Below are 22,883 nucleotides of genomic sequence, written 5' to 3' on the forward strand. Positions count from 1 at the left end.
CTTATAGTTTTCAGAGTCCTTTACCTCTTTGGTTAGATTTACTCTGACATATTTTATTCTTTTTGATGAAAATGTAAATGAGAATTTTTCTTAATTTCTCTTTCTGATAGTTCATTATTAGTGTATAAAAATGCAACAAATTTCTGTGTATTAATTTTGTATCCTGCAACTTTGCTGAATTCATTTATTAATTCTAAATTTTTTTGGTAGTGTCTTTAGAATTTTCTATATATAATATCATGTCATCTGCAAACAGTGACAGTTTTACTTCTTTTTTCAAATTTGTACTTCTTTTATTTCTTTTCTTGCCTGATTACTGTGGCTAGGAATTCCAACGCTATGTCAAATAAAAGTGTTGAGAGTGGGCATACTTGTATTGATTCTGATCTTAGAGGAAATGCTTTCAGGTTTTCACAGTTGAGTATGATGTTGGCTGTAGGTTTGTCATATGTGGGCTTTTTTATGTTGAGGTATGTTCCCTCTATGTCCACTTTGTTGAGAGTTTTTATGATAAGTGGATGTTGAATTGTGGTGTCTAAAGCTTTTTATGCATCTGTTGAGATGATCAGATGATTTTATTCTTCAACTTGTGAATGTGGTGTGTCACGTTGACTGCTTTGTGGATATACTGAACCATGTTTGCATCTCTAGGACAAATCCTACCTGAGCATGGGTATGATCCTTTCAATGTATTTTTGAATTCAGTTTGCTAATATTTTGTTGAGGATTTTTGTGTCTATGTTCATCAGTGATATTGGCCTGTAATTTTCTTTTGTTGTGGTGTCTTTGTCTGGTTTTGGTATCAGGGTGATGCTGGCCTCGTAGAATGTGTTCAGAAGCATTCCTTCCTCTTCAATTTTTTGGGGATCGTTTAAGAAGGATCAGTGTTAACTCTTTTTTAAATGTTTTGTAGAATTCACCTGTGAAGCTGTCTGGATTTGGACTTTCGTTTGCTGAGACTTAAACACCTTTTTTAGAATTCCATTTTGAGTTAACTATTGTGTTTCTATGTTTACCTCTTTGTATGTTCCAAAGTTCTTTCTCTTATTGTTTCTTTATTGTTTAAAGAACTTCCTTTAGCCATTTTTTGGGGGTAGGTATACAAGCAAGAAAGTCTCTTAGTTGTCTTTCATCTGAGAATGGCTTGATCTCCCTTTTATTCCTGAAGGACATTGTTTTCTGAATATAGGATTCTGTATGGACAGTTCTTTTCTTTCAACACTTAAAAATAATTTTTTGCCATTTTCATTCTGGCTTCTATGGTTGCTGTGTTGGATGCATCTTGTCACCCTGCATTCTTTCACATGGGACCACTCCTCAATAGGCAGTTTCGGGATGGATGCTTGCCTATCAAAGGGCCCCATCCTCCTGGGGCCACCGTACTTGGTTTATGGATGATCATGTATGTGATCCAACCCAGACCAATGTGGGCTCTGCTTTCAGTTTTTATGTTAAGCCGGGGCTGGTAAATTGAAAGTATATGGTTGAAGGCTGACGGCACTGTTCTAGGTGCTGGGGGGTGGGAGGCAGACCCACAGGCCTGTTGGAGCTGGTCTCCATACAACAGGAGGGACAGATGGGAGGTGAGTGCCATGTGCTCTTTTCTCCTGACCCTCCTCCCCATCACCTATAGCTTCCCAATGGGACCGATGTGCATTTTCTCCACACTCTATGGCTCAGAGGCTGGCTTAGCCTTCTTCCGAGGCACTGGAGATGCCCACCTGGCCTCCACCCCTCAGAACAGGTCTGCTCCAGCCTGTGGCCACCCTGGAGCCAGGGGTCCCCAGGGAAAAAGCCAGCCTGTCCGCAGAGTTGCTGGGAGAGTCCACAGCTCTCGCCTTGTGTAGTGAAGCCACCGTTGGCCAGACACAACCCACCAGGCCGAGATCAGCACAGCTGTGCCAGCTGCCCTGCAGGGGCATGTGTGAGGGGCGTGGCTGTTGTTTAAGCCTCTGCGTTGGGGAAGGTCTGTTAGCAGCATTACCATGGCAACAACGGACTGACACACAGTGTAAGCAAGGAGCATCTGCCTCCAGGCTTCAAGGGTGGGTGTTTTCATTGTCTGTTGTTGGGGTAACAAATTGCCACCAGTTTGGTGGCTTTAAACAGCACCATTCACTGTCTTATAGTTCTGAAGGTCAGCTGCCTGGATGGTCTCAGTTGGGTCCTCTGCTGGGGGTCTTGCAAGGCTGAAATCAAGCTGTCAGCCTGGCTGTGTTCTCATCAGGAGCTTGGGGTCCTCATCCAAGATGATTCTGATCTTTGGCTAAATTCGGTTCCTGTGGTTGTAGGACTGAAGTCCTGTTTCCTTCCTGGCTGACAGCTGGGTCCAGTCTTTGTTCATAGCGGCTGCCTGTGTCCTCCTTGTGCTTTCTGTGGCCCCTCCGACAATGGCAGGCCCAGTTTCTCTCATGCCTTGACTCTCTCTGGCCTCTCCTCCGGCTCCCTTTCCTGCTACATCTCACTGACTCTTCCTCCTTCCTCATCTGCTCTTAAGGGCTCATGTCCAGAGAGTCCAGGATAATCTCCCAGTTTTAAAGTCGGCTGATTGGTAATCTTAATTCCATCTGCCAAGTTCCTTCCCAGCAGTACCTGGATTATGATTTGATTGAACAACCAGAGGACAGAAATCTCGGGGATGTCTTTAGAATTCCGGCCCTGCACCAGGGCCGTGCCATGGCCAGCTGGCTGAGGAACGGACTTCTGTATTATCTCACACCTGTCAGCACTGGATCAGAGATTAGAACGCAGGGTTGGAAAGAATTCATTAGGAATCTCTTCTGAAAGTTAAATGCAAAGAACTGTTATGATTTACATTTTTAAAAATGGCTTGTTTTCTCTTTAGTAGAATTTGCGGTACGAAAGTACATTGTTTCAAGTTGAGGAGATAACTCTTAGTAGACAAGCAAAACAGTTAGTGTATGCATAGAAAATATCCTCAGGTTTATGTCTGCTGTGATCACATGCAGGGGTCTCCTTGCCTGTGTGTTGCTCCTTGGCAGTCGCCCCGTCCTAGAATATGCACAGTGGAGACCCTGGATTTTAGTAAGAGGTCTTCTCTAGTAAATGCTGGGGAGGGTGTGGAGAAACGGGAACCTTCTTACACCGTCGGTGGGAATGTAAATTGGTGCAGCCACTATGCAGAACAGTACGGAGGTTCCTTAAAAAACTAAAAATAGAATTATCATATGACCCAGCAATCCCACTCCTGGAAAAAATGAAAACTCTAATTCGAAAAGACACATGCACCCCAATGTTCACTGCAGCACTGTTTACAATAGCCAGGTTATGGAAGCAGCCTAAGTGTCCATCAACAGATGAATGGATAAAGAAGGTATAGTATATACATACGTATACACACTGTGGAATGCTACTCAGCCATAAAGAAAGAGTGAAACGATGCCACGTGCAGCAACATGGACGCACCTAGAGATTGTCATACCGAGTGAAGTAAGTCAGACAGAGACAAATATCACATGATATCACTTATGTGTGGAACCTAAAAAATGACACAAATGAAGTTATTTACAAAACAGAAACAGGCTCACAGATATAGAAAATGAACTTATGGTTACCAAAGGGGAAAGCGGGGGAAGGATAAATTAGGAGTTTGGGATTAGCAGATACACACAACTATATATAAAATAGATGAGCAACAAGGACCCACTGTACAGCACAGGGAACTCTACTCAATATCTTGTAATTTATAATTACCACGTCCCATGGCCAAGGCCAGCCGAGACACCCTGCCAGCCCCAAGCTACCGGGCAGGTGCCCTCGCACTTGTACACGATTCCTTTGTTCCACCACAAGGCAAAAGGGCGCTCTTTACTGTGGGCTTGACGGGATTCTGTGATTCAGACCTGCTCAGTCCCTGGGAGGGCAGCTGCCACTTCCTTGCTCCAACTTTCCATCTCTGAGTGCGACCTCTCACCCTACGGCTGCATTTCTGGTGGCCCCAGAGCTTGCGGGGGTCGGGACAGCTGATGAGGGAGATGAGGGAACCCTCTGCCGTCCTCACACCTTTCACTGAAAACTTCGCCTCCTGGCCAGAGGGCTTCCCACCCTGGGATTTCCCCAGGAATGATTTTAAGACAGAAGCATCCGTCGTGTTCCTTTAGACTCAGACAGTGGAGGGCCAGGTAGGGGCAGAGATGTCTTGGGAAGGGGCATCTGATTGCGTCCGTTCACAAGTGCCTTGGGCAAGTCTTCTGCCCCGAGAGCCCCAAGTCCATCTCCACAATTTGGAGGAGTGGGTCTCAATGTGAAGTCAACATCCCAGGCAGGAAGGGCATTGGGAAGCCGGTTCCCGTCATCCCTGGCCTGGCTTATAGCCCTGTGGGCGGTGTTCACTGCTTCCCAGGCGGGACTCGACCGGGAGGGTCCTCACTTCCCCCGCCCCCGCCTCCCACAAGGGGCCCTTTTCCTGGCTGTCCGACGTGGACAGTGGGTTGTTTTCTTTGTTACTCTCGCCCAGGTTACTCCAGTGGGAGGCAAGAGCAAAGGTGTCCCCAAGCATCATGGCATATTTGACCAAGTCAGGTGCCGTTTTAACTAACATATTTTTTTTCCCCTGCAGGACGGGAAGAGAGATGGACGAACAAAAATGTTCTGAGCAGGAGAGCGGTTTCCATCTTCCATTCTATCAAGGTGTGGGTGTGTTTGAATCTTCCCATGATACAGAGTCTCTAAAACAGAATCACATCTGTATTAATTCAGGAAGTATTTGCTGAGCCCCCTCGTCGTGCCAGCTCTGTGCTAGGAACGAATGAACCGGATGACGGGGATGGTCCTGACTCCAGGAGCTTCTCGTAGGAGAGATCCACGGAGAGACACGTTTCACACCAGAACGAGAGACCTGCAAATAAAACAAACAATCCCTGAAACTATTTGTGCTCTGAACATGCCCACGATCAAGTTCTGACTGCTGGGTTCAGTGGCCGAGTTTCACCTCGGCCAAGTTTCCGGGACGGGGCCCCTGCGCCTCCAGCACCCTGGACTCGCCTGTGCTATTTGGGGGCAGTTAAGTCCCCACCTTGCAGGCCTCACACTCGCAATGCTAGCTGCTTAGTGCTGGCCACTAGGCACAGTGCTTGTTCCGGGTAACATGATTAAAGTAAATATTGGAACAGGTTTGAATATTGATGTTTGTGAATTTATGTTTCCAGGTACAGTGGCCAGTGAGAGCACACAGATGTGGACCGTGACAGATGAAATGGACGCTGATTTTTTTTTTTTTTTTTTTTTTGCGGTACGCGGGCCTCTCTCTGTTGTGGCCTCTCCCGTTGAGGAGCACAGGCTCCGGACGCGCAGGCTCAGCGGCCATGGCTCACGGGCCCAGCCGCTCCGCGGCATGTGGGATCTTCCCGGACCGGGGCACGAACCCGTGTCCCCTGCATCGGCAGGCGGACTCTCAACCACTGCGCCACCAGGGAAGCCCGGACGCTGATTTTTATGTGGCTGAGAGAACTGGGCTTAACCTGTGAGATCCATGGAAGGCTTTCCCAATGCGAACATCACCAAGCTGTCTCCTTTTTCTTTCGCGTGTCTGGCTGTGACACTGCGTCTCCCGCTGCACGCGGGCAGGGCTTCCTCACCACACCTCACACACAGCTGAGCCTGGCCTACATGAATGTTCGGGGGTGGGGGGAAGGGAGGGCAGTGGAGGGGCAGCAGTCACTGTATCCAGTAAGCGAGGCACAGAGAAAGTCAATGGCTTCTACTTAAGGATACCTCTGTGCCGATACTGGTGTGTAAAAATGAGGCCATGGGGGGCCTTCTCTCAACGGCTGAGCTCTCTGAGTTTCTCTCCCATAAAAATGACAGGTTTGCTCCAAGCACCCCATCAGATCATGTCATTTCCCTCACGCACCCACCAGACCTACACCATTCCTCTCCCAGGCCCCTGACCCCTGAATGACTACCTACGTGGCTAAATGTTCTCCATGCATTCCTCATTCATGTATATATATATTCGTATATATGTACATATATATATGTATATATATGTATACACACATTTATATCTCCCTTGAGGACCTACCAAGGGTGAGACCAGGCTCCTTAGTCGAGTGGCGGCTCAGGAAGAGAGATGCCACAGAGCAGTGGGCAGGCACCTGCAGGGCGGCACAGGCTCACGGGCACATTTGGAGAAGGAGCCCTGGCGACAGCAGCCTTTGGGGGACAGGGGAGCAGGCAAGACTGTAGGGCATGGTGTGGGAACTTGGGGTTAAACAGCAAGGAAGGTTGGACAACAAAGGGTCACCAAGCCATCACTAGAGGATGGAACCCCTCCCTTCAGCGCCCCCCTGTCAGTACCCCACCCCCATCATTCCACAGCCGACCTGACCGAACTGATTGAGCAGAGGCAGTTTTAAGGCTCCATGCATGCAAAGTGACTTCAAGACATTGGACCCCCTGACCCCCCTGACCCCCCCCGCCCCGCTTCCCCCTTTGCCTCTGAAGGCACACGTGGCTGCACCTTGTAAGGACCAGAGCTCTGGAGTCCAGCGCTGGGGCTGGAGTCGCAGCCTCCTGGCAGTGTGACCAGGACATGTCCTCCGTCTTTTCTGTGCATGTGCCTATCTTGGGGTGCTGGCACATAACATCCAATACATGTGAGCTGCTTTTAAAAACATGGGTAATTTTATGTCCTAAAATATTGCATACTGCTTAAATAGTTTCATGCTGGCTCACATTAAAAATGATTCCCAAGTGAAGATGACAAGGGGGAAATACTAGTTATTTAGTTCTTTTCTTACATTAAGCTATCATAATAAAGTACATTTCTGGGTTGCATTCTCTAGAGTGCTTTTTACTAAATAAATGGCCAAAAATAACTTTCTCCTTCCGGTAAGATTTCATGATTCAGCACATTCAACTTTCACTGTAAAAGGCTGAAATAAAGAGTACAAAACAAGTCTAGGAGCCAGAAACAGGGGAGAAAAACCGAGAAGGTGGAGGGTGAGGGTCACATTTCAACACACTGGTGCTTTCTGAAACAAACCTTGGTGATACGAAAGTTGTATTTGTTTAGGTATCTGCGTCGCACTTAGGTTTTAAGAAAGCATGTAGATAAGAATCGGTAGGAGATAGCCCCAGGCTTTCGTCAAAGGGAGGTATTGGAAAACTGAGCAGACGGGGGTAGGGAGGGCAGGCCCGGTCAGCTCCCGCCAGGCCCAGCGTCAGTCAGAGGGTGCGGGATGCCAGAGCTCCTGACGCCCTTTCTTTCCTACAGAGCAGCTCCAGATGCTTATGGCAAAGGTTCCACATCCGGTCATTTGCCAGGTGACACCAAAGGCAGGGGTAGCGTGGTCAGGGCTGCCTGGCCTCGTTCTCCAAGAGTTACGGAGGCGCGTGAGCTGACGACGCCCCGAGCGCAGAGCTCCGCTTGGAGTGGGCCAGGTGGCTAAAGCCACCTGCAAACAAATTCTCAGGGGAGAATCCTGGTCCCTCTCCTGTTTGTGGGAGATCTCTTCCCTCCCCCATTTCACTGAGACCTCCGGGCGGAAGAGTGTTTCTCACTAGCTTAGTAGCATCTAGTCTCCAAGGAAGCGGCCCCCTCCCCAACATTACCAAAAAGGCGCGGGGCGTCTTCAGCTTGCGAGGGTGCACGCATCCACACCGACGGCTTCAGGCCTCCCGGGCTTGGGACCCCCCTTCCGGACAGGTGTACTGGCCGTGCCGTCCCGTCCGGGGCCTGGCGCGCTGTCTTGTCCAAAGCAGGTTGCGAACGCCCTCAGGCCCTCAGAGGAAGGAGCGTGGCTCAGGTCCTGGCAAAAGGGCCTCCCCACGGAGAACCCCGCGTCCGGCTAGGGGATGCCCCGCAAGTCCTCCCCCGCCCGCGGTCAGCGCGGGGTGCAGCTGCGGCCCCGGGGCACGGCGGCGGGCAGGCTGCCGGGCGCCCGCGGGTACCTTCTCGCCCGCCCACCCACCGCACCCACAGCGCCCACCGCGCCGCCACCTCCCGCGGTGGAAGACGGCGCGGCGCGTGCGCACTGGTGCGCTCGCGGCCCGGCCCGTGGGCTCTCCAGGGAGGGCGGGAGGTGGGAAGGTGGGCAGGCGCCGGGCAGCACACCCTCCCGGCCCAAAGCCTGCGCCGCTGTCACCTCGCGGCAAGGGCGCCCCGCAACTCCCGTCGAATGAGCGGCGCAGGTAAGCGCGTGGTGGCTGCTCGCGATCCCGTCGGGGGGGTGGTCCCCGCCCCGGCCCGCGGCCCACCGGAGGCCACGGGCCCTCAAAGTTGAACTTCGCGCGTCGCGGGTCGGGCGCTGGGCGGAGTGGGGGGGGGGGCCCGGGCTGCGCGCACTGAGGGGTCCCCGAGCCGGGGTGCGGTCTCCTCCTCGCCTGCGGGAGCGCGGGTCGGGGCTGCGGCGAAGGAGCGCGGCGGGGCTTGGGAACGCGGGAGCCCGGGACCGTGGGCGGCACTTCAGGCCTGGCCTCGCAGTGAACTTTTGCGCCGGGCCCTGGCAGCGTCTTGGCGGCTGGCGAGCACGCCTGGGCGGCCTCGCGGGTTCCGGGTAGCCTCTCCTCGAGGCCTTCCCGGCTGGGCTGCTGAGAGGTGAGCGCGTGCAGAGCGCCCTCGGCGCGGAGGAGGCGCGCACGGGCGCGGGCGGAGATAGGGGGTTCTGGGATTTAGTGGAACGACCCGGGATTTTTCAATCCCCGCCCCTCCCCCCAATACAAAGTGAGATCCCTGGAGGGCAGGAGGGAGGGGTCGAAACGCTGAGATGCCTGGAAGAGAACGCAGGAAGCAATTAAAACTCCTCCTTTCGGATTAACAACCAAAAATTGATCGATGTGTCAGGAATACCGCTGATTTATGAAAGGTGCTTATTTCTCTGGTATGGAGAATTTTATGTTCTCCAGGTGAAACCGAGTTCACCCAGCTCCAGCGTAGATTGATGTTTTAATAAAAATAAATAAAGGCGAAAAGCTCGCCAGGTCTTTGGGGACATCAAGTCTCAAATCGCAGAGTTGGACTAACAAATCAAATTGCATTATCTTTACATTTCATGTCTTTTAACCGTGTGCCCCAAAATTGCAAGCAGGAGAGCGCCTTCATTTCGAAAGTTTTAATACAGCGCTTAAAAGTTCGACTATCTAGCAATCAATGTTTCATAAGCAAAATGGCACGGGGAGGGCCTTGCAATTGTGGTAAGTGGCAGGCGTCGCTGTGCGGACGCGGGGCGAGCGCGGGCGGCGGCTGCGGGAGGAGGAGCGGGTTCCGGAAGGGGAGAGGGAGGAGGCGGCGGCGCCCGGAGCCGCGCGGCGCCCGTAGATGGCGCCCTGGTCCCACGCTAGGCTCCGGAGCTGCGCTCCGCCGGGCCGCGCGCGGGCGGGGGCGCTGGCGGGGGCGCTGGCGGGGGCGCTGGCGGGCGCCGAGCGCGAGGCTCCGCACCGGCAGTGGGCCTGGACCAGGGCCGCACGGCTCAGCGGGAAAAATATTAAGCGTATTGCTGGCATTTTTAATTTAAGGCCGGGGCAGTGCAGTGTTGCGGGGCGGATGGGGGTCCGTGAGTCTGGGATGCCCGTGGGAGCCTAGGGGCTCCCCGGGAGAGACTCCAACTGGCTGCGGCCCCCTGGTGGTGACCGCGCAGCTCCAGTGCCGGCTGCCCGGGCGCTCGGCCCAGGCGGGGCACTGGGGTGCAGATACGCCTGGGTGCGGGCGAGGGTCGGCCATGCGTCGGCAAGGACACCAAGTTCAAAGCTGCGCACTGATCACTCCCGAGGGTGGCCCGGACTGCCCAGAGGCCGCCCGCACCTCGCGCGGGATGCGCCGCCCGAGCCCGAGCCCGCTCCGCCGCCGTGGCTGCCTGTGCACTGCGCTTTGCAATGTAAATTTCAGCGGGACAAATTGCTTATTAATAGTCTAGAAGGGAAGCGGGTTTCTTTCTTTCTTCTTTCCTTTATCTGTTTTTATTTCTGCATGGCCCCCAGCTATGCCCTGGGCAGCCTCGCCGCCCAGCAGTTTTCTCTTCATTTCAATATCCTAAAGAAAATGCAAATTTCCAGTGTGGCCTTTTTAAAAAGTTAAATTAGCAGCAGCTTTAAGTGACTCCATTAGTATGGAAAACATACACATTTTTAATGTGAGAATAGCTTCCTTTTAACGGGGCTCATTCTGGACTGTAAATTTAGCAGATCCCCGCATTGGTAAACAATCAAGTCGCGGCTAAACGTGTCGCCAGAGGCGCACCCCCGGTGTGGCCTGCGCCGGGCTTCCCAGGAGAGGCCGTCCCGACGCCGCGTGCCGCTGGACCCCGTCCGCTGGCTCGGATCCCTTAGAAGTCGGGAGAATGTGGCGAAAGGATTTGTGCAAGAGGGAAAGGAGGAGGGCTTGACACATTTCTGTCCAAGGGCAGTGTGCTCTCCCTTCCCTCCCAGCCTCGTCCTCCCGGTCCCCGCAGCCGAGATAATTAGGCGAGCGGACTGACCGGGCCCGGCCGCGGTCACCCACCTCCCCCACCTTTGCGCAGGAGAAGGGATGTGTACACGCTCCGTTAAGGTGTGGCCAAGGAGTGGGCGAAAGTGGCGGCAGAGGAGGGCGTCAGTCCCGTGCCATCCCGTTCACCTCCACCCCTTGGCTCTCTACCACCCCAACTCCTTTGCCCGGGTTGGCAAACCCGTGTTTCAAACCAGAATCTCACTGGCAAACTTTTGCGCTCCGTTGGCTTCCACAGGAGGTTGTTCAGTTCCATCATGGGATCTGGCTCTCCCCCTCCTTTACCTTTAAGCCAGTGGCAGGGCACTCCATCCCCGTCCAGGAAAGAGTTAAGATTTATGGTGTACTGGAGAGGTCTTGTTAGGATGTAATCTGCATTTTTAAACTACTGCGTAATAAAAAGTGAGAAGTTTTGAGACACCTTTCTTGATTATACCTCTGGCGATACTTTAGGTTTTGCATTTAATTTGCATTTTGTTCTTAGTGAATATTGAAGTCTTGAGTGGAGGATTGAATTTTATTAGGACATCTGGACTGACAATATCAAATCAGACACCAGTGTCCCAAAGCATGCTAAAATTTCAGAGTTAATTAGAACGCAGTGTGTTTAATTAAAGCCAATTATAATATTTGAAATTATCTGATCGATCCGTGTTTCTACAGTTTGGGTGTGATTAGGTGTTGATTGGCGTACTTCGCGCGCCGTTCCATGTAGAAGCTACTCTGGGGAAAGTTTGCTTTGTAAACTGGCGGGGGCGGGCGTGCGCGCGCGGAACCCGCGTCCGGGGCGCCGGCTCTGGCTCAGCCTGCCCGACTGCCTTGGGGCGCCGCTGAACGCAGCTCGGGAAATCCCAGCTCGTTGCGAAACCACTGTGCCTTTTCGGATCCGAGGGACCCCGCCACGCTTCAGCTGTCTTTCCCAGCACCGGTGCGCCTTCCGAGCTTGTTGCGGAGAGGCAACCTTTAAGGTTGCAAGGTGCACTGGGAGAAGCCCGGCTGGCAGAAGGCGAGTGTTTGATTTTGGATTCTCGCTCTGGCTGAAGAGCTCCCAGGGCTGACTCAGAATATGGGGTTAGACAAAGTAACTGAAAGGACCAGAGAAAAGTTAGGACAAGGAGACAGTAATTAACTGTTTCCTTTCTAATTTCGCACGCTGCAGGAGCCGAGGTGCGCCCCGGCATTTTCGGCCCCGCTTGGAGCTAGGTTTTCCAAGGAGACGGTCGAGCGCGTTCCGGTGGCGTCCGCTGCCCCCCACAGGGCCGGGCACTTGGAGCGCGCGCTTCTCTCCAACAAGGGCGTGAGCGCGGTGTTCGCCGCCTGGGCCTTGTTCCCGGTGCCCGGCTCGGCCTGACTCTTGCAAACATACGTGAGCGGCAATTAGGACCGGGCGGCGGGTGGACGTTTCTTCGCGCTCCTGAGGTCACGGGGTCAGCGAGGCCTAGGTGCGCCCGACGCGCAGAAGCCGCGGCCCAGCTGGTGAAGCCGGGCGGGGAGCCGCGGCGGCCACCTGCCCGGGGGTGGGTGGGAGCCTGGGCGGCTCGGCTCTCGGCTGCGCTGCGGCACTCCGCTCTCCTCACCCCAGGAGGCGCTGTTTATCAAACTTGGCCGCCTTGGCAGGAGGCGCCTGCACCTTCTCACTTGGAGAATTGAGCTCTTTTCGGTACTCAGGGGTGGGCCTACAGAGTGACCGGTGTTGGGGGGGGGGGCGGCGGTGCAGAGAACAGGGGTCTGAGACCCTTCGGTGCTCTGTTAGCTGTAAATCCAGCCAGGCCTCCCGCCTTCCAGCGCAGGGGAGAGGAGCCCGTAGAAGCGCCCCGTGTGTCCAGGGCGAGATGCCCGGTTGATTGCCTCTGAGGGCAGGCGGGACGCGCGTCCCGGCTTGGATTCCGTCGCCACAGGCCTCCTGAGGGCCCCGCAGCTTCCGTCTCTGTACTGAGAGGGCGAAGGCGCGTTCTCTGGGCCTGGAAAACTCCCCAGACTCTGGCCTGGCCCCCTTGGTACGCAGCTTAACAGGTTGGGGTGGCCTGAGTGCGGAGCCCTGGCTTCCCCGGTCTCCCCAGGCCCACGGGCGAGCGTGCCCCCGCGGCGCAAGGCAAAGCCCGGGCGCGCTCAGTGGCCGCGTCACTGACCCCCGAGGGGCAGAGTTTGCGAGTGTCTGGCTGTTCCACCCCACCCCGCAGTTCACGGGACTTTCTAGGTGCGCCCTCTCGGGATTACTCTATTCTCCGGCTCCCCCAGCCCCTGCGACCTCCTTCTCGCCGGGGCCCAAGGTCAGTCTGGCCCTCCGCTTTCGGGTTCTTTTCCCGAGCCGTGCCTGTGCGCGGCGCCGGGCCCAGACTCGGGGCCGGAGCCGGGCTGGAGGCTGGGTCACCGGCGCTGTCTGAGCGTGACCCCCGGGCGCGGAGGACGTGGGGCGGGCCGTGCCTGCAACTCAGCACTGGCGGCGGGAAAGCGAACCGCTGGCCTTCGGCGCGTTGGCTCCCACCCTTTCCCGAGGGCTCTGAGGGACATGGCCGCGCAGCCTGGGCCTGAGGACACTGGCGCTACGACGGAGCCGCACCCGGCCGCGCTCGCGCACCCCGGATGCCTCCTGGGGATTGGCTTCCAGGAACCCCCGGCCCGGGCTTCTCAACGCCGGAAATGCAGTTTATTACTCTTCGGAAGGCTGGGAGAGAGGGCGGCTGGCTTCCCGGGTTCGGCCGCGAGCAGGAAGGGGCATTCACAGAGTGCTCTGGGCGTTGGGCCGGCGCTGACGCCGCGGCCGGCCTTGCGTCCTGGGACCCCAACTTGGCCGAAGTTTCTGGATGGCTCGGAGGCCGGCACCAGCCCGACTCCCGCTCTCCAGGCCTTGCACCACGCGGCAGTGGAGGACCCGTGACTGGGAGGCGCGAGGGGGAAGTTCAACGCCTGGCGCGCGCGGAGCAGTCCTCCCCTCCTCCCGTGGGTGGGTAGTGGGCGCGGGCGGAGGGCTTGGTGCGCGCGGCGGCCTGGACACTGCGCGGCCGGCAGGAAGGCCGGGCTGGGCCTGGGCGCGGGCGCTGCGCGCTTGTACCGCCCGGCCCAGCCTCGGGTGGTGCCGCAGGTCAGTGGCCAAGCGCGGCCGCGGCCCTGCGCCCTGCACGCCGCTCCCCGAGCGGGGCTCCAGGGGCTGCGGGCGCTGTCTCTTTAAGGTCACTGCCTGCTCCGGCACGACGTGGGGAGGACAGCTGGGCACTGGCCATCTGACTGACTCCGGCGTGACATCTGGGAGCCCACTGGTGTGTGGCACGCGAAGCGCTTGATGCCGCTATTTAAATGCAAATGTGAGGGGGCTCATTGAAGCCTCTCCCCGTAAATCCGCACAAAAGGAATACTTCCCAACCTCCGAGGGGGAGGAGGAGGAGGCAGTGGCGCGAGGGCCACCCGTGCAAATCGCGTTGAGCGCGGCGCCCTGAGCTGTCGCCGCCGCCGTCGCGGCCGGCGAGGTTTCCAGCGAAGGTCAGGCCCCGCCCGGCCCGGCCCCTGGGCGTCTGTCTGGCCCCTGGGAGCGGTCTGTGCGCGGAGGCTGGACCAGCGGTCGCGGCGGGCCTGCTCAACTTCCAAAGAGTCAGCCGGCACCCGCCCCCCCTCGGCTTCCCCCGCCTGGGTACTGGGCTCCCCTAGATCCCCAGAGAGCGAGAGGGGCGGGGGCAGGGCTCCTGCTAGAGGCGGCGGGCGCGGGGATGCGCTCCCAGCATCTCTCTGCACATCCAGGAATTGACCTGCGGCCCCCTCCGCCGTCCCCGGCCTGGGCGCTGGGCCCCTCGCTCCTCTCCGCTGCCGCTCCCGCCCCGTCAAGGGGAAAATCTGGGGTGGGGTGAGGTGTGGGGGCTGAGGGGCTGCCCTGCCAGGCCGCTCCCCAGCAGGCCCGTGTGGAGACCCTGCCCGGCTGGCGAGTCCTTGTGCCCGCAGCTCGGAGCCAGCAGTGGAGTGACAAAAAAGATAAAGTTGGTGAATGATAAAGACCGTATTTTCCACGCTTTGGGTGCGGGACCAGATGATCTAGAAAATGAGCTGAAATGGATTCAGCCTCCGAGCCTGTTGTGAGAGCAGCTGATTCCCCCATTTCGGGCCAGATGGCTGCTGAACACAGATTTGCATTCATTTTCGCTTAATATCATCCAAAATAGTGGGGCAGCTGCATTTGTTGTCAAAAAGGTTTAAAACCCCTTTTCTTTCTGGGGCAGGATCGTTACCTTATGTGATGGGCTTATAGAACTTTTTTTCCCTCTTTAGTCAACAGTATCAGATTTAGAAGGATTTGTTTTAAAACCTTCTAATTTGGTAATCAGATTTAAATCGCCTTGGCGCGTGTAATCTGAATTAAAGATACTGTAAATGATTTTAAGCATGATACTTTCGTTAGAGCAAGGAAGGGGGTACCTCCAGCGTGGGCTGGGCATTTTAGGAAGTGTGCTACAAAGGGAACATTGTTTCCCCTTTCCAACTTCATCTTTTCCGAAAAGGCACTTTGCATAATCTGACAATAACGCTTGCCTGGCCGCTCGCCTTGCGGTGAGCCCCAGAAGCAGCTAAATACGCAGAGACAAAGCGATTTCTCAACCCGACCCTCCACTGTTGACTAACTTTATTTTGCGTTGTCCCTCCACGAGGAAAGTGTTCCCTCTTCCACTGGGTCGGCTGTGGGTGGAAAGCACTGGGCTTATTAGGAATACCGAAATTTTCATTTAATTTATCGTGAATAGTTTCCATACACTTTGATTTAAGGTTATTAACATTCTATAGACAGTGGCATCTTTAATATGTGGCGATCGCTTCTAAAGACTAATCTCATTACCCTCAAATAGTCATAAAATATGATTTTATTATACTTACGTATTTAATTAGACGGCCGGCACCGGAATGGATTTTGAGATGGGACTGGCGCAACAGCTGTGATAATTCACTTATCTTTGGCAATAGTCATTAACCCCCAACACCAGCAAAATAGATTGCTTTCCAGCACTGCTTTTTTTTCTCACCCCTTCCAAGAGGCTTGGGGGTCCCCAGATAACGTAAATCGGACTTTGATTTTCCTGATTAATTAAAATATTAACGCACACACACTGCCAATTCAGGAAAGAAAAAAAAAAAAAACGAGTGCTGCCCCAGACCGGGCGTGAAGAGGCTGTCCTGCGACACACTGCACCTTGAAACCTGTTTTTTTTATTTTCTGTTTGTTTTAATCAAAAGGGCCTGAATTCTCTCGGCAGGGAAGTGCCGGGACAGCTCCTGGTCGTCCCCTGGGCCTCCGCTCCGTGTCGCGCAGACGTCCTTTGGGCGGGCAGTGCGCCTGGGCGCCGAGTCCCGGCTGCCTGCAGGAGCTCGGCCGCCGGGCCCACGCGCTACCCGCACCCCGCTGCCCTCCAGATTCCTGGAAACCAGGTCTGGAAGCCGCGCGCCGCGCGCTCACTCGGGCTCAGCGGCACCGAGGGCAGGACCCGGGCGCCCGCAGCGTCTGCTCGGCTTTTAGAGCGGCTGGCGCCGGGGAGGTCTGGTCATCGCGCGGGGCGCACAGCCGGACACCCGGCTCGGGGTCGCCGCAGAGGCCGGGCGCGCTTCCTGTCCACCCAGAGAGCCCGGAGCCGCCTTTGTCACTCGCCGCGCCTAAGGACAGGCCGGGGGACGGGGTCTCCCGTGGCCGCCGGGAAAAAGAGAGAGCATCTGGCAGAGCCCGCCTCCGACGTGGGTCCCCAGCCCGACACTCGGTGGCCTCCGCCGGGGCGGAAAGCACGCGCGCCCAGAAAGGCCCAGACGGGAGCAGACCGGCCCCCCCAGCCGCTTTAGGTCTGCTTAGAAAACAGGCTGAGCTGCGCGCCCCGCCTTGGCCAGGGAGCCCTGCTCCCCGCCCCCACCTCGCCCCCAGGCCCCAGCCCCCAGCCCCCAGTTCGTTGCTTGCCCCTCCAGCTCCCTTCCTGCGGCCTGCCTGCTTCTACCACTTTTCCCTTTGGGCCATCCCAGGGCGACCTGCGGCCCCTTGCATTTAGTGCCAGCATTTGGGCAACTGGGGGCGCCCCGGCATTTTACCCCCTGCTCCCCACGGTGTTTTGACTGTGTGGCTGATTTCGGGAGGAGGTATTAAGGGGCCAGGCTGCAGTTGTGCACTGGTTGTTTGTTTCATTTCAAGACTTATTTGGGCGAGTAGTAACTTCCTTAGCTGCGGGTGGGCGCGAGGAGCCGCGGCGCGTGGCTGGGGGCTGCGGCGGCGCTCGGTGGCGCTCGGCGGCGCTCGGCGGCGCTCGGCGGCGGCAGGGCTCGCTGGGCTCGCGGGGCTCGGGCCGGCTCGCGGCGCCGTCAGGCAGTCAGTCGGAGAGCGCGGCGGCGGCGGCGGCGGCGGCGAGGGGCGCGGCGAGGGGCGGCCGCTCCCATATATGGCGCAGGCGCCGCCCCCCGACGTCACCCTCTGACAGCGCCGCTCCCGGGGGCTTCGAGTTTTGGCTCCCGGGAAAGGGTCCATTCCTCGGGGAGAGAGGGCTGAGTTTTGTGCGCCTCCATCCGCTGCGCGCGCCGCTCCAGGCCCCGCCGCGCCCCGCCTGCGCCCGGGACTGCGCCGCGGCACTCACTGCCCCGTTTATTTGTCTTTGGAGCAGGCGGGCCGCGCCAGAAGCGGGCGATCCCGCAGTGTCCTGCAGCCGCGGACGCCGCCTGGCTAGGATGACACCACGTTGAGCGCGCCTGCAAAACAACAACAAAAACCGCCGCCGCCGCGGCCACCGCGTCCTGCTCCGCCGAAGCGCCGCCGGTGTAGCCGCCTCCGCGCCCCCGGCCGTCCGGAGCGCCCGGCCGCCGGTGTATGTCGCGCCTGCCCGGGACGGGCTGAAGCCGGCGGCGGGCCGGACCGCAGGCGCCGAGCAGGGCCAGCGCGGCCAGGGCAGCCGCCTGCCGCCGAGCCCCGAGCGCCGCTGCTCGCGGAAGCGCTTTCGGCCGGGAGCTGCGGCCGCCGCCACCAGTTTTCATGTTTGGGATTCAGGAGAATATTCCGCGCGGGGGGACGACCATGAAGGAGGAGCCGCTGGGCAGCGGCATGAACCCGGTGCGCTCGTGGATGCACACGGCGGGGGTGGTGGACGCCAACACGGCCGCCCAGAGGTACGTACCGGCCGCCCCCGCGCGCCCCGGCCCCGGCCCCGCCGGGTCCCCGCAGCCGGCCGGCGCCGCGCTCCTCACCGGGCCGCTGTCTCTTTCCTCCCGCAGCGGCGTGGGGCTGGCGCGGGCGCACTTCGAGAAGCAGCCGCCTTCCAACCTCCGGAAATCCAATTTCTTCCACTTCGTGCTGGCGCTCTACGATAGGCAGGGGCAGCCGGTGGAGATTGAAAGGACCGCTTTTGTGGACTTTGTGGAGAAAGAGAAAGTAAGTGCAAACATACAGTCACACCCTCCATCTTTCTAGAAGTGGGAGGCAGGCGGTGCCCAAGCGCGGTGGCCCCGAGTGCCCCCTCGGCGGCGGGGACCGCTCTGCGAGGCGCCCCCCGCCGCCGCCACGTGCGGCCGCCCGGGCCAGCCGAGGGCTGGGCAACTTCTCTGCGCCCCCGGACTTACTCCGGGCGAGGAGAACGCTGGCCTTCCAGCAGGAAAGTGACATCACCGCGCTGCTCCGAGCTAGGAATCCTGCCATGCGTGAGGCCAAGGGGCCTCGGTCGTGGAGGGGGACCGAGTGCGGTGGCCGCGCCGGACACCGATCGCACTAAATGCAATTATTTATCGTTACTTTCAGGAGCCCAACAACGAGAAAACCAACAACGGCATCCACTATAAACTCCAGTTGCTGTACAGCAACGGTAAGTGGCGGCGGCCGCTCCTGCCTTCCCGCCCCGCCGGGCTCGCTCTCCCTTTCCGCGATGGCTAAAGGACATAAAGATTTTGAGATTAAAATGACATGGATGTAAACACGAAATCTTCTCATGGCATAGAAGGAAAACAAAACATAAACGATCAATAAGTCGATGGCCCTTCACATGATTAACCGGTCGGGCTCGAAGCAGAAAGTAAAAAGGGGATCGATACGGGGCGCCAGCAGAACATCACTTTTAAGTGACTTTTTTCAATTTTGCAAATTAATGTTAATTATTGAAACGGGGGTAGCTCTGTACACCGAGCACAACTTACTTCCTGTGCACTGAGATTTAAAAAAAATCCTCGAGAGACATTAGAAAGAGTTCAGACTCTCACTTAGTTTCCATTTCGTGCTGTTTTCAAAAATAAAGCAGCACATGGCCCACCCGGAGCAGCGACCAGGCCTGCTCTCAGCCAGGCACATTTCTTGCACCTTTAAATGCAAACTGTAAGAGTATTGAGGTTCTTAAGTAAGAAAAGAAAAAATTTAAATGAGAAGTGATTGGGGTTCTTTCCTGCCTTTTAAAGGGCATGCCTAACTTTTGCTGCATCATGGAGGTGGCAGTCCCGGGTTACCGACTTCCTGTGCCCCCGTGTGCCCTTGCTAAAAATCCTGATGAGAATCTGTCCCTGTTTCTTCGCAGGAGTCAGAACGGAGCAGGATCTGTATGTTCGCCTCATAGATTCAATGACCAAACAGGTGAGAAAGTTTAAGCCTCGACACTAGTTTTCACTGCTCAGCTGGGGCTGCCCTGGGGTTTCAGAGACTAGGAGACTGACAAATGGATCTGGTGTATTTGTTTTTCATTTAGTTTCCTTGACATGCTAATGAGAATTCCATATTTATTGGAATAAATGAAGTGATTGGTAAAATAGTTTATGTTGTCATTAGAACAGGACATACATGCTTTATTAAATGGCTTGTGATTGGAATCAAATTCTGTCTTAATTAATTATGGTAATTAATATTTGACAAAATTCTCAGGGTCTCCCCCCTTGTAAATTTTTAAACGTTTCTCTCTCTGCTTGGAATCATTTCATTGATTTTTTTTTTCTATAACAAAGACAACTAACTCCTTTCCAGAGCCCATTGGGTTGGACTTGATTAGCTCATTTTTTTCCCTCCTTTCCAGTGTGATGGTCTAGTAACACGAGACGTTTATTTGGATTTAAAAGTTAAATGTGTTGGGGTGAAAAGTCACCTTGTTCTCCTCTAGTCCATCTTCACCTCTCAGCCCCCCATCTCCATAATTCAAACTCCGAGCTCCAGGGGTCACCCAAACCCGTCCATTGCTCTGGGGGTAGCTTCTCGTCCCTTTCCACCCTCTGTCATACCTTGTAAATAACATAATTACCAGCAGTTCCTTATTAAATTATTTAACCTGTCTTGGTCAACTTTTCCGATGATAACTATTGGCTATCAGTCGTGTGATTAAGTGCAGAAAAGTGCTTCATTGCTTTTTGACATTGTGCAGTCTCTGGCTGGTCTTGTGTTGGGTGGTATGTTGTTGTTTAGTTGTTTTAAAGATTTTCCCCCCGTTTTCGTCAAGTAGTGTGGGGGAGGGGCAAATCCCACGCCTAAGTGAAATCCACTGTGCACAGATTGATTTAAAATATACTTCCAAACTGAGCTTCACGCTTAGAAGTGAAAGTAGTGTCTTCAGTTTTGATGCTAACTTGCAGAATTGTGAGCGAAGTAAAAAGGAACTCTTTCTGCTTCTTGCAGCCCAGCACGCATGCCTCCCACTCTCTGCACGGCAATTGGTTTTCGGATTTTACTTCCCCTTTAAAAAGTTTGTCCTTACCTAGGCAACAAGCGTGTTAGATTTTAATGTCTGCAGTGGTAAAACACTATGGTTTTCTCTTAGAGTAAAACAGATCTGACAGGTAAACTACGGTCTTTCTGACAAAGACGGAGGCGGCGCGCCCTTCGGTAATTATTTCACTGGGATTCAGGGAAGCCTCTGGAACTCGGGAGGCGCGTTGACAGGGTGCTTTTATTTCCTTTGTATATAAGGGCTAAATGTTTTCGGAAATCGCTGTAGTCTAACGAAGAGGTTGATGCAGGCAGCGCTGAGTTTCTGCATAGAGAAGGAGGAGGTTTCCGTTTTAAGTGCACTTTTATTGTTCATTTTTCCCTGTACCTTTACAGTATAAACGGGGCTGAGAATAAAGGCATTTAATCTCCTCTCACTGACGGAGATGGGGGGGTGGGGAAGGAAAGAAATAGCCCAGTAACTGATCAAAGAGTCAATGGCGCTGAACCGACAGTTTATGGATTTCTGTTTGTGCTACAAAATAAAAAATAAATCAAATATAAATACGGGGATCCATCCGAGGACAAGCCGCGTTCTCAGAAGTGCTGGTGCCCGCCGCGGCCACGCGCCCTGAGCCCCAGGCGGCCCGTTGGCTTGGGGTGACACCCATCACTTCTGTGGTTCCGAGTGGGTCGGGAAGGAGGCAGTGGGAGAGGGGCTCGAGGGAACCCTTCCCTCTGCCCAGAGGGCGGCCCCGGGCTTTCCCGAGAAAGGGCTTTGTCCGCCTGGAAGTGGAGGAAAGTGTCAGAAGTGCCCGAGGAGGTTGGAAGTGATTTCCAGATAATTTTCGGGGGGGAGGGCGGGAACTGGAGAGGAGACTCCCCTCCCCGTTCCGTGGAATTTTCTGCGGGGGAACTTGCGGCTCCCGGCCCCCGCCCCTCCCCCTCCCCCAGTGGCCTTTTTCCCTTTTTTTTTTCCTTTCTTTTTTGGCGAGGCCGGCGGTGGGGCAGGCGCGGGCGGCCCCCCGGCCCGGGTTCCCGGCTGCGGAGCCGGGCTGAGCGCGGTCGTGTGCGCACCTAGGGCCTCGCACCATCTGGCGGAGCCTCTGCTCAAAACCCACCAGAGCGTGTGCGCAGACACTGCCTTTTTACCCGAGAAAAATCATTGTTAGCAGTTTCAAAATAAACACCAGATTGGCCATTAGCACTTTCTTTCCAAATATCATCCGGCGAGGAGCACGTGGCCGCGCGGGCCCGGGCGCCCCGGGGCCCCCAGCGCTCCTGCGGGGCGCCCACCAGGCCCGGCCCCGCGCGGCCACGTGCGGTTGCTGCGCCCCGGCCCCGGGACCGCCCGCCGCGTGCGGATCCCGGCCGTGGCCGGGCGCTCAAGGCGGCCCCACGGGCTCGGGGCGGCGGCGGGGCCCGGGCGGGCGACCCACGCAGGCGCCTGGGCTTGGAAAGCGGGGAGCTGCCGGGCGCCCGACTTGCCCGAGCCCGGGGAGCGCGCGGGGCAGGGCGGGCGCGGCCCTCGACACCAGGCAAACTGCTGCCCGGGCGGCTCTTCTCCGCTTCTTTACTCTTACTTAGCGCGTTCTGATCGGCCTTTTGTAACACGCCGATTGCAACTCGGTGTAGACAATAACCCGAGGACGCGGCCCGGCGGCGGCGGCGGCGGCGGCGGCGGCGCGGGCAGCAAGGGGGCCGGGAGCAGGGGCGCCGGGGTCGGTGCCGGCGCGCCCTTGCTCCCTGCGCCGGGGCCTCGGCCTCCCTCGCCCCGGCCCGAGCGCGGCAGCCGTCCTCCCGAGCAGAAGGCCCCGCGCAGGCCCGGCGGGCGCCCAGGAGAGGAGGCCGCCTTTGGCCTAGCCAGGCTCCGGGTGACCCCGCCAGGACGATGGCCCCGGACGCCTCCCCTCGCCCGCTGTGCACCTGCTGCCCGCGAGGCCCGCAGCGCCCGGGGCGACTGGGCGCCACAGCCGCGGGCGCCGCGTAACCCCGCCTCTGCTTGTCCCCCGCGCAGGCCATCGTCTACGAGGGCCAGGACAAGAACCCGGAGATGTGCCGCGTGCTGCTGACCCACGAGATCATGTGCAGGTGAGCGGCGGGCGCGGGCGGACGGCGGCGGGGGCGCGGGCGGCCTCGGCGCCAGCTGCGTCTACAAAGGACGCCGCGTCCAGGCGCCACCACCCCGCCCAACTTCGGGAAGGGCATCGATTGAAATGTAATCGGCCCGCGGCCGCACGCCGGCCACCGAGGAGCCCGGTCTCATTTCCCCCCCAGTGATGACGATCAACGCGACCGGCTGCTCAGCAGAGCGGATTAATATGTTGGCCGTGTCGCTGCTGTGTAGTCAAAAAGGAAAGCAGGTCCTGGGTGATGCATCTGTCCGCGATGCCGGCGGAATCATTTTACTACTTGCCTCTCAAGCGCTCGCATCCTGCGATACACAATTGTCTGTTATTGATAAAAAGGAAACTCTTTTGTACTTATTATGGAGCTCGTGTATGTGAGAATTGGATTGTGATTCTGTCAGGTAACCTCTTCCCCAGAGCAGCGATGCATCGTTCATATCGTTAGATAGCTTGCACGTTCCTTGAGATCTCTGTCAGAAGAGCAATTTCCCACCTGTTTTTTTCCCTAACTACCACAAGAGTTTCACCCCTACATGGCAAATAAAAATGCATCATTGACTTCGTATGTGCGGCATGTGAAATGTAGTTGCAAGGGCTAATAAGGACCTGCATTGCAGGCTTGCAGGCTACAGTTGCAGGCCGCAGACTCCGAGGGGCATACTTTGCCTGACTGCGATGCCTATTGCCTAAATGCCATTTCTGA

At 56.4% G+C, this 22,883-nt stretch overlaps 1 protein-coding gene across 10 annotated transcripts in view; it reads left to right on the plus strand.

Moving 5' to 3' along the window:
* Positions 1-8,080: 8,080 nt before the first annotated feature.
* EBF3 (EBF transcription factor 3) overlaps positions 8,081-22,883 on the plus strand; it is a 123,832-nt gene continuing 109,029 nt past the window's right edge. For 5 of the 10 annotated variants that reach the window (XM_079900151.1, XM_079900155.1, XM_079900150.1 and 2 more), the window contains exons 1-4: positions 16,872-17,813; positions 18,177-18,240; positions 18,940-18,995; positions 22,069-22,142. In XM_079900151.1, coding sequence (XP_079756277.1) covers positions 17,418-17,813; positions 18,177-18,240; positions 18,940-18,995; positions 22,069-22,142 — 590 coding nt within the window. In that variant the 5' untranslated portion in view covers positions 16,872-17,417. Of the gene's footprint in view, positions 8,155-16,871; positions 17,814-18,176; positions 18,241-18,939; positions 18,996-22,068; positions 22,143-22,883 lie in introns of those variants that run through there. The other 5 variants (XM_079900154.1, XM_079900149.1, XM_079900152.1 and 2 more) reach the window with 2 other exon arrangements.

The sequence above is a fragment of the Stenella coeruleoalba genome, assembly GCF_951394435.1.
Source record: "Stenella coeruleoalba genome assembly, chromosome: 16".
Taxonomy (NCBI): domain Eukaryota; kingdom Metazoa; phylum Chordata; class Mammalia; order Artiodactyla; family Delphinidae; genus Stenella; species Stenella coeruleoalba.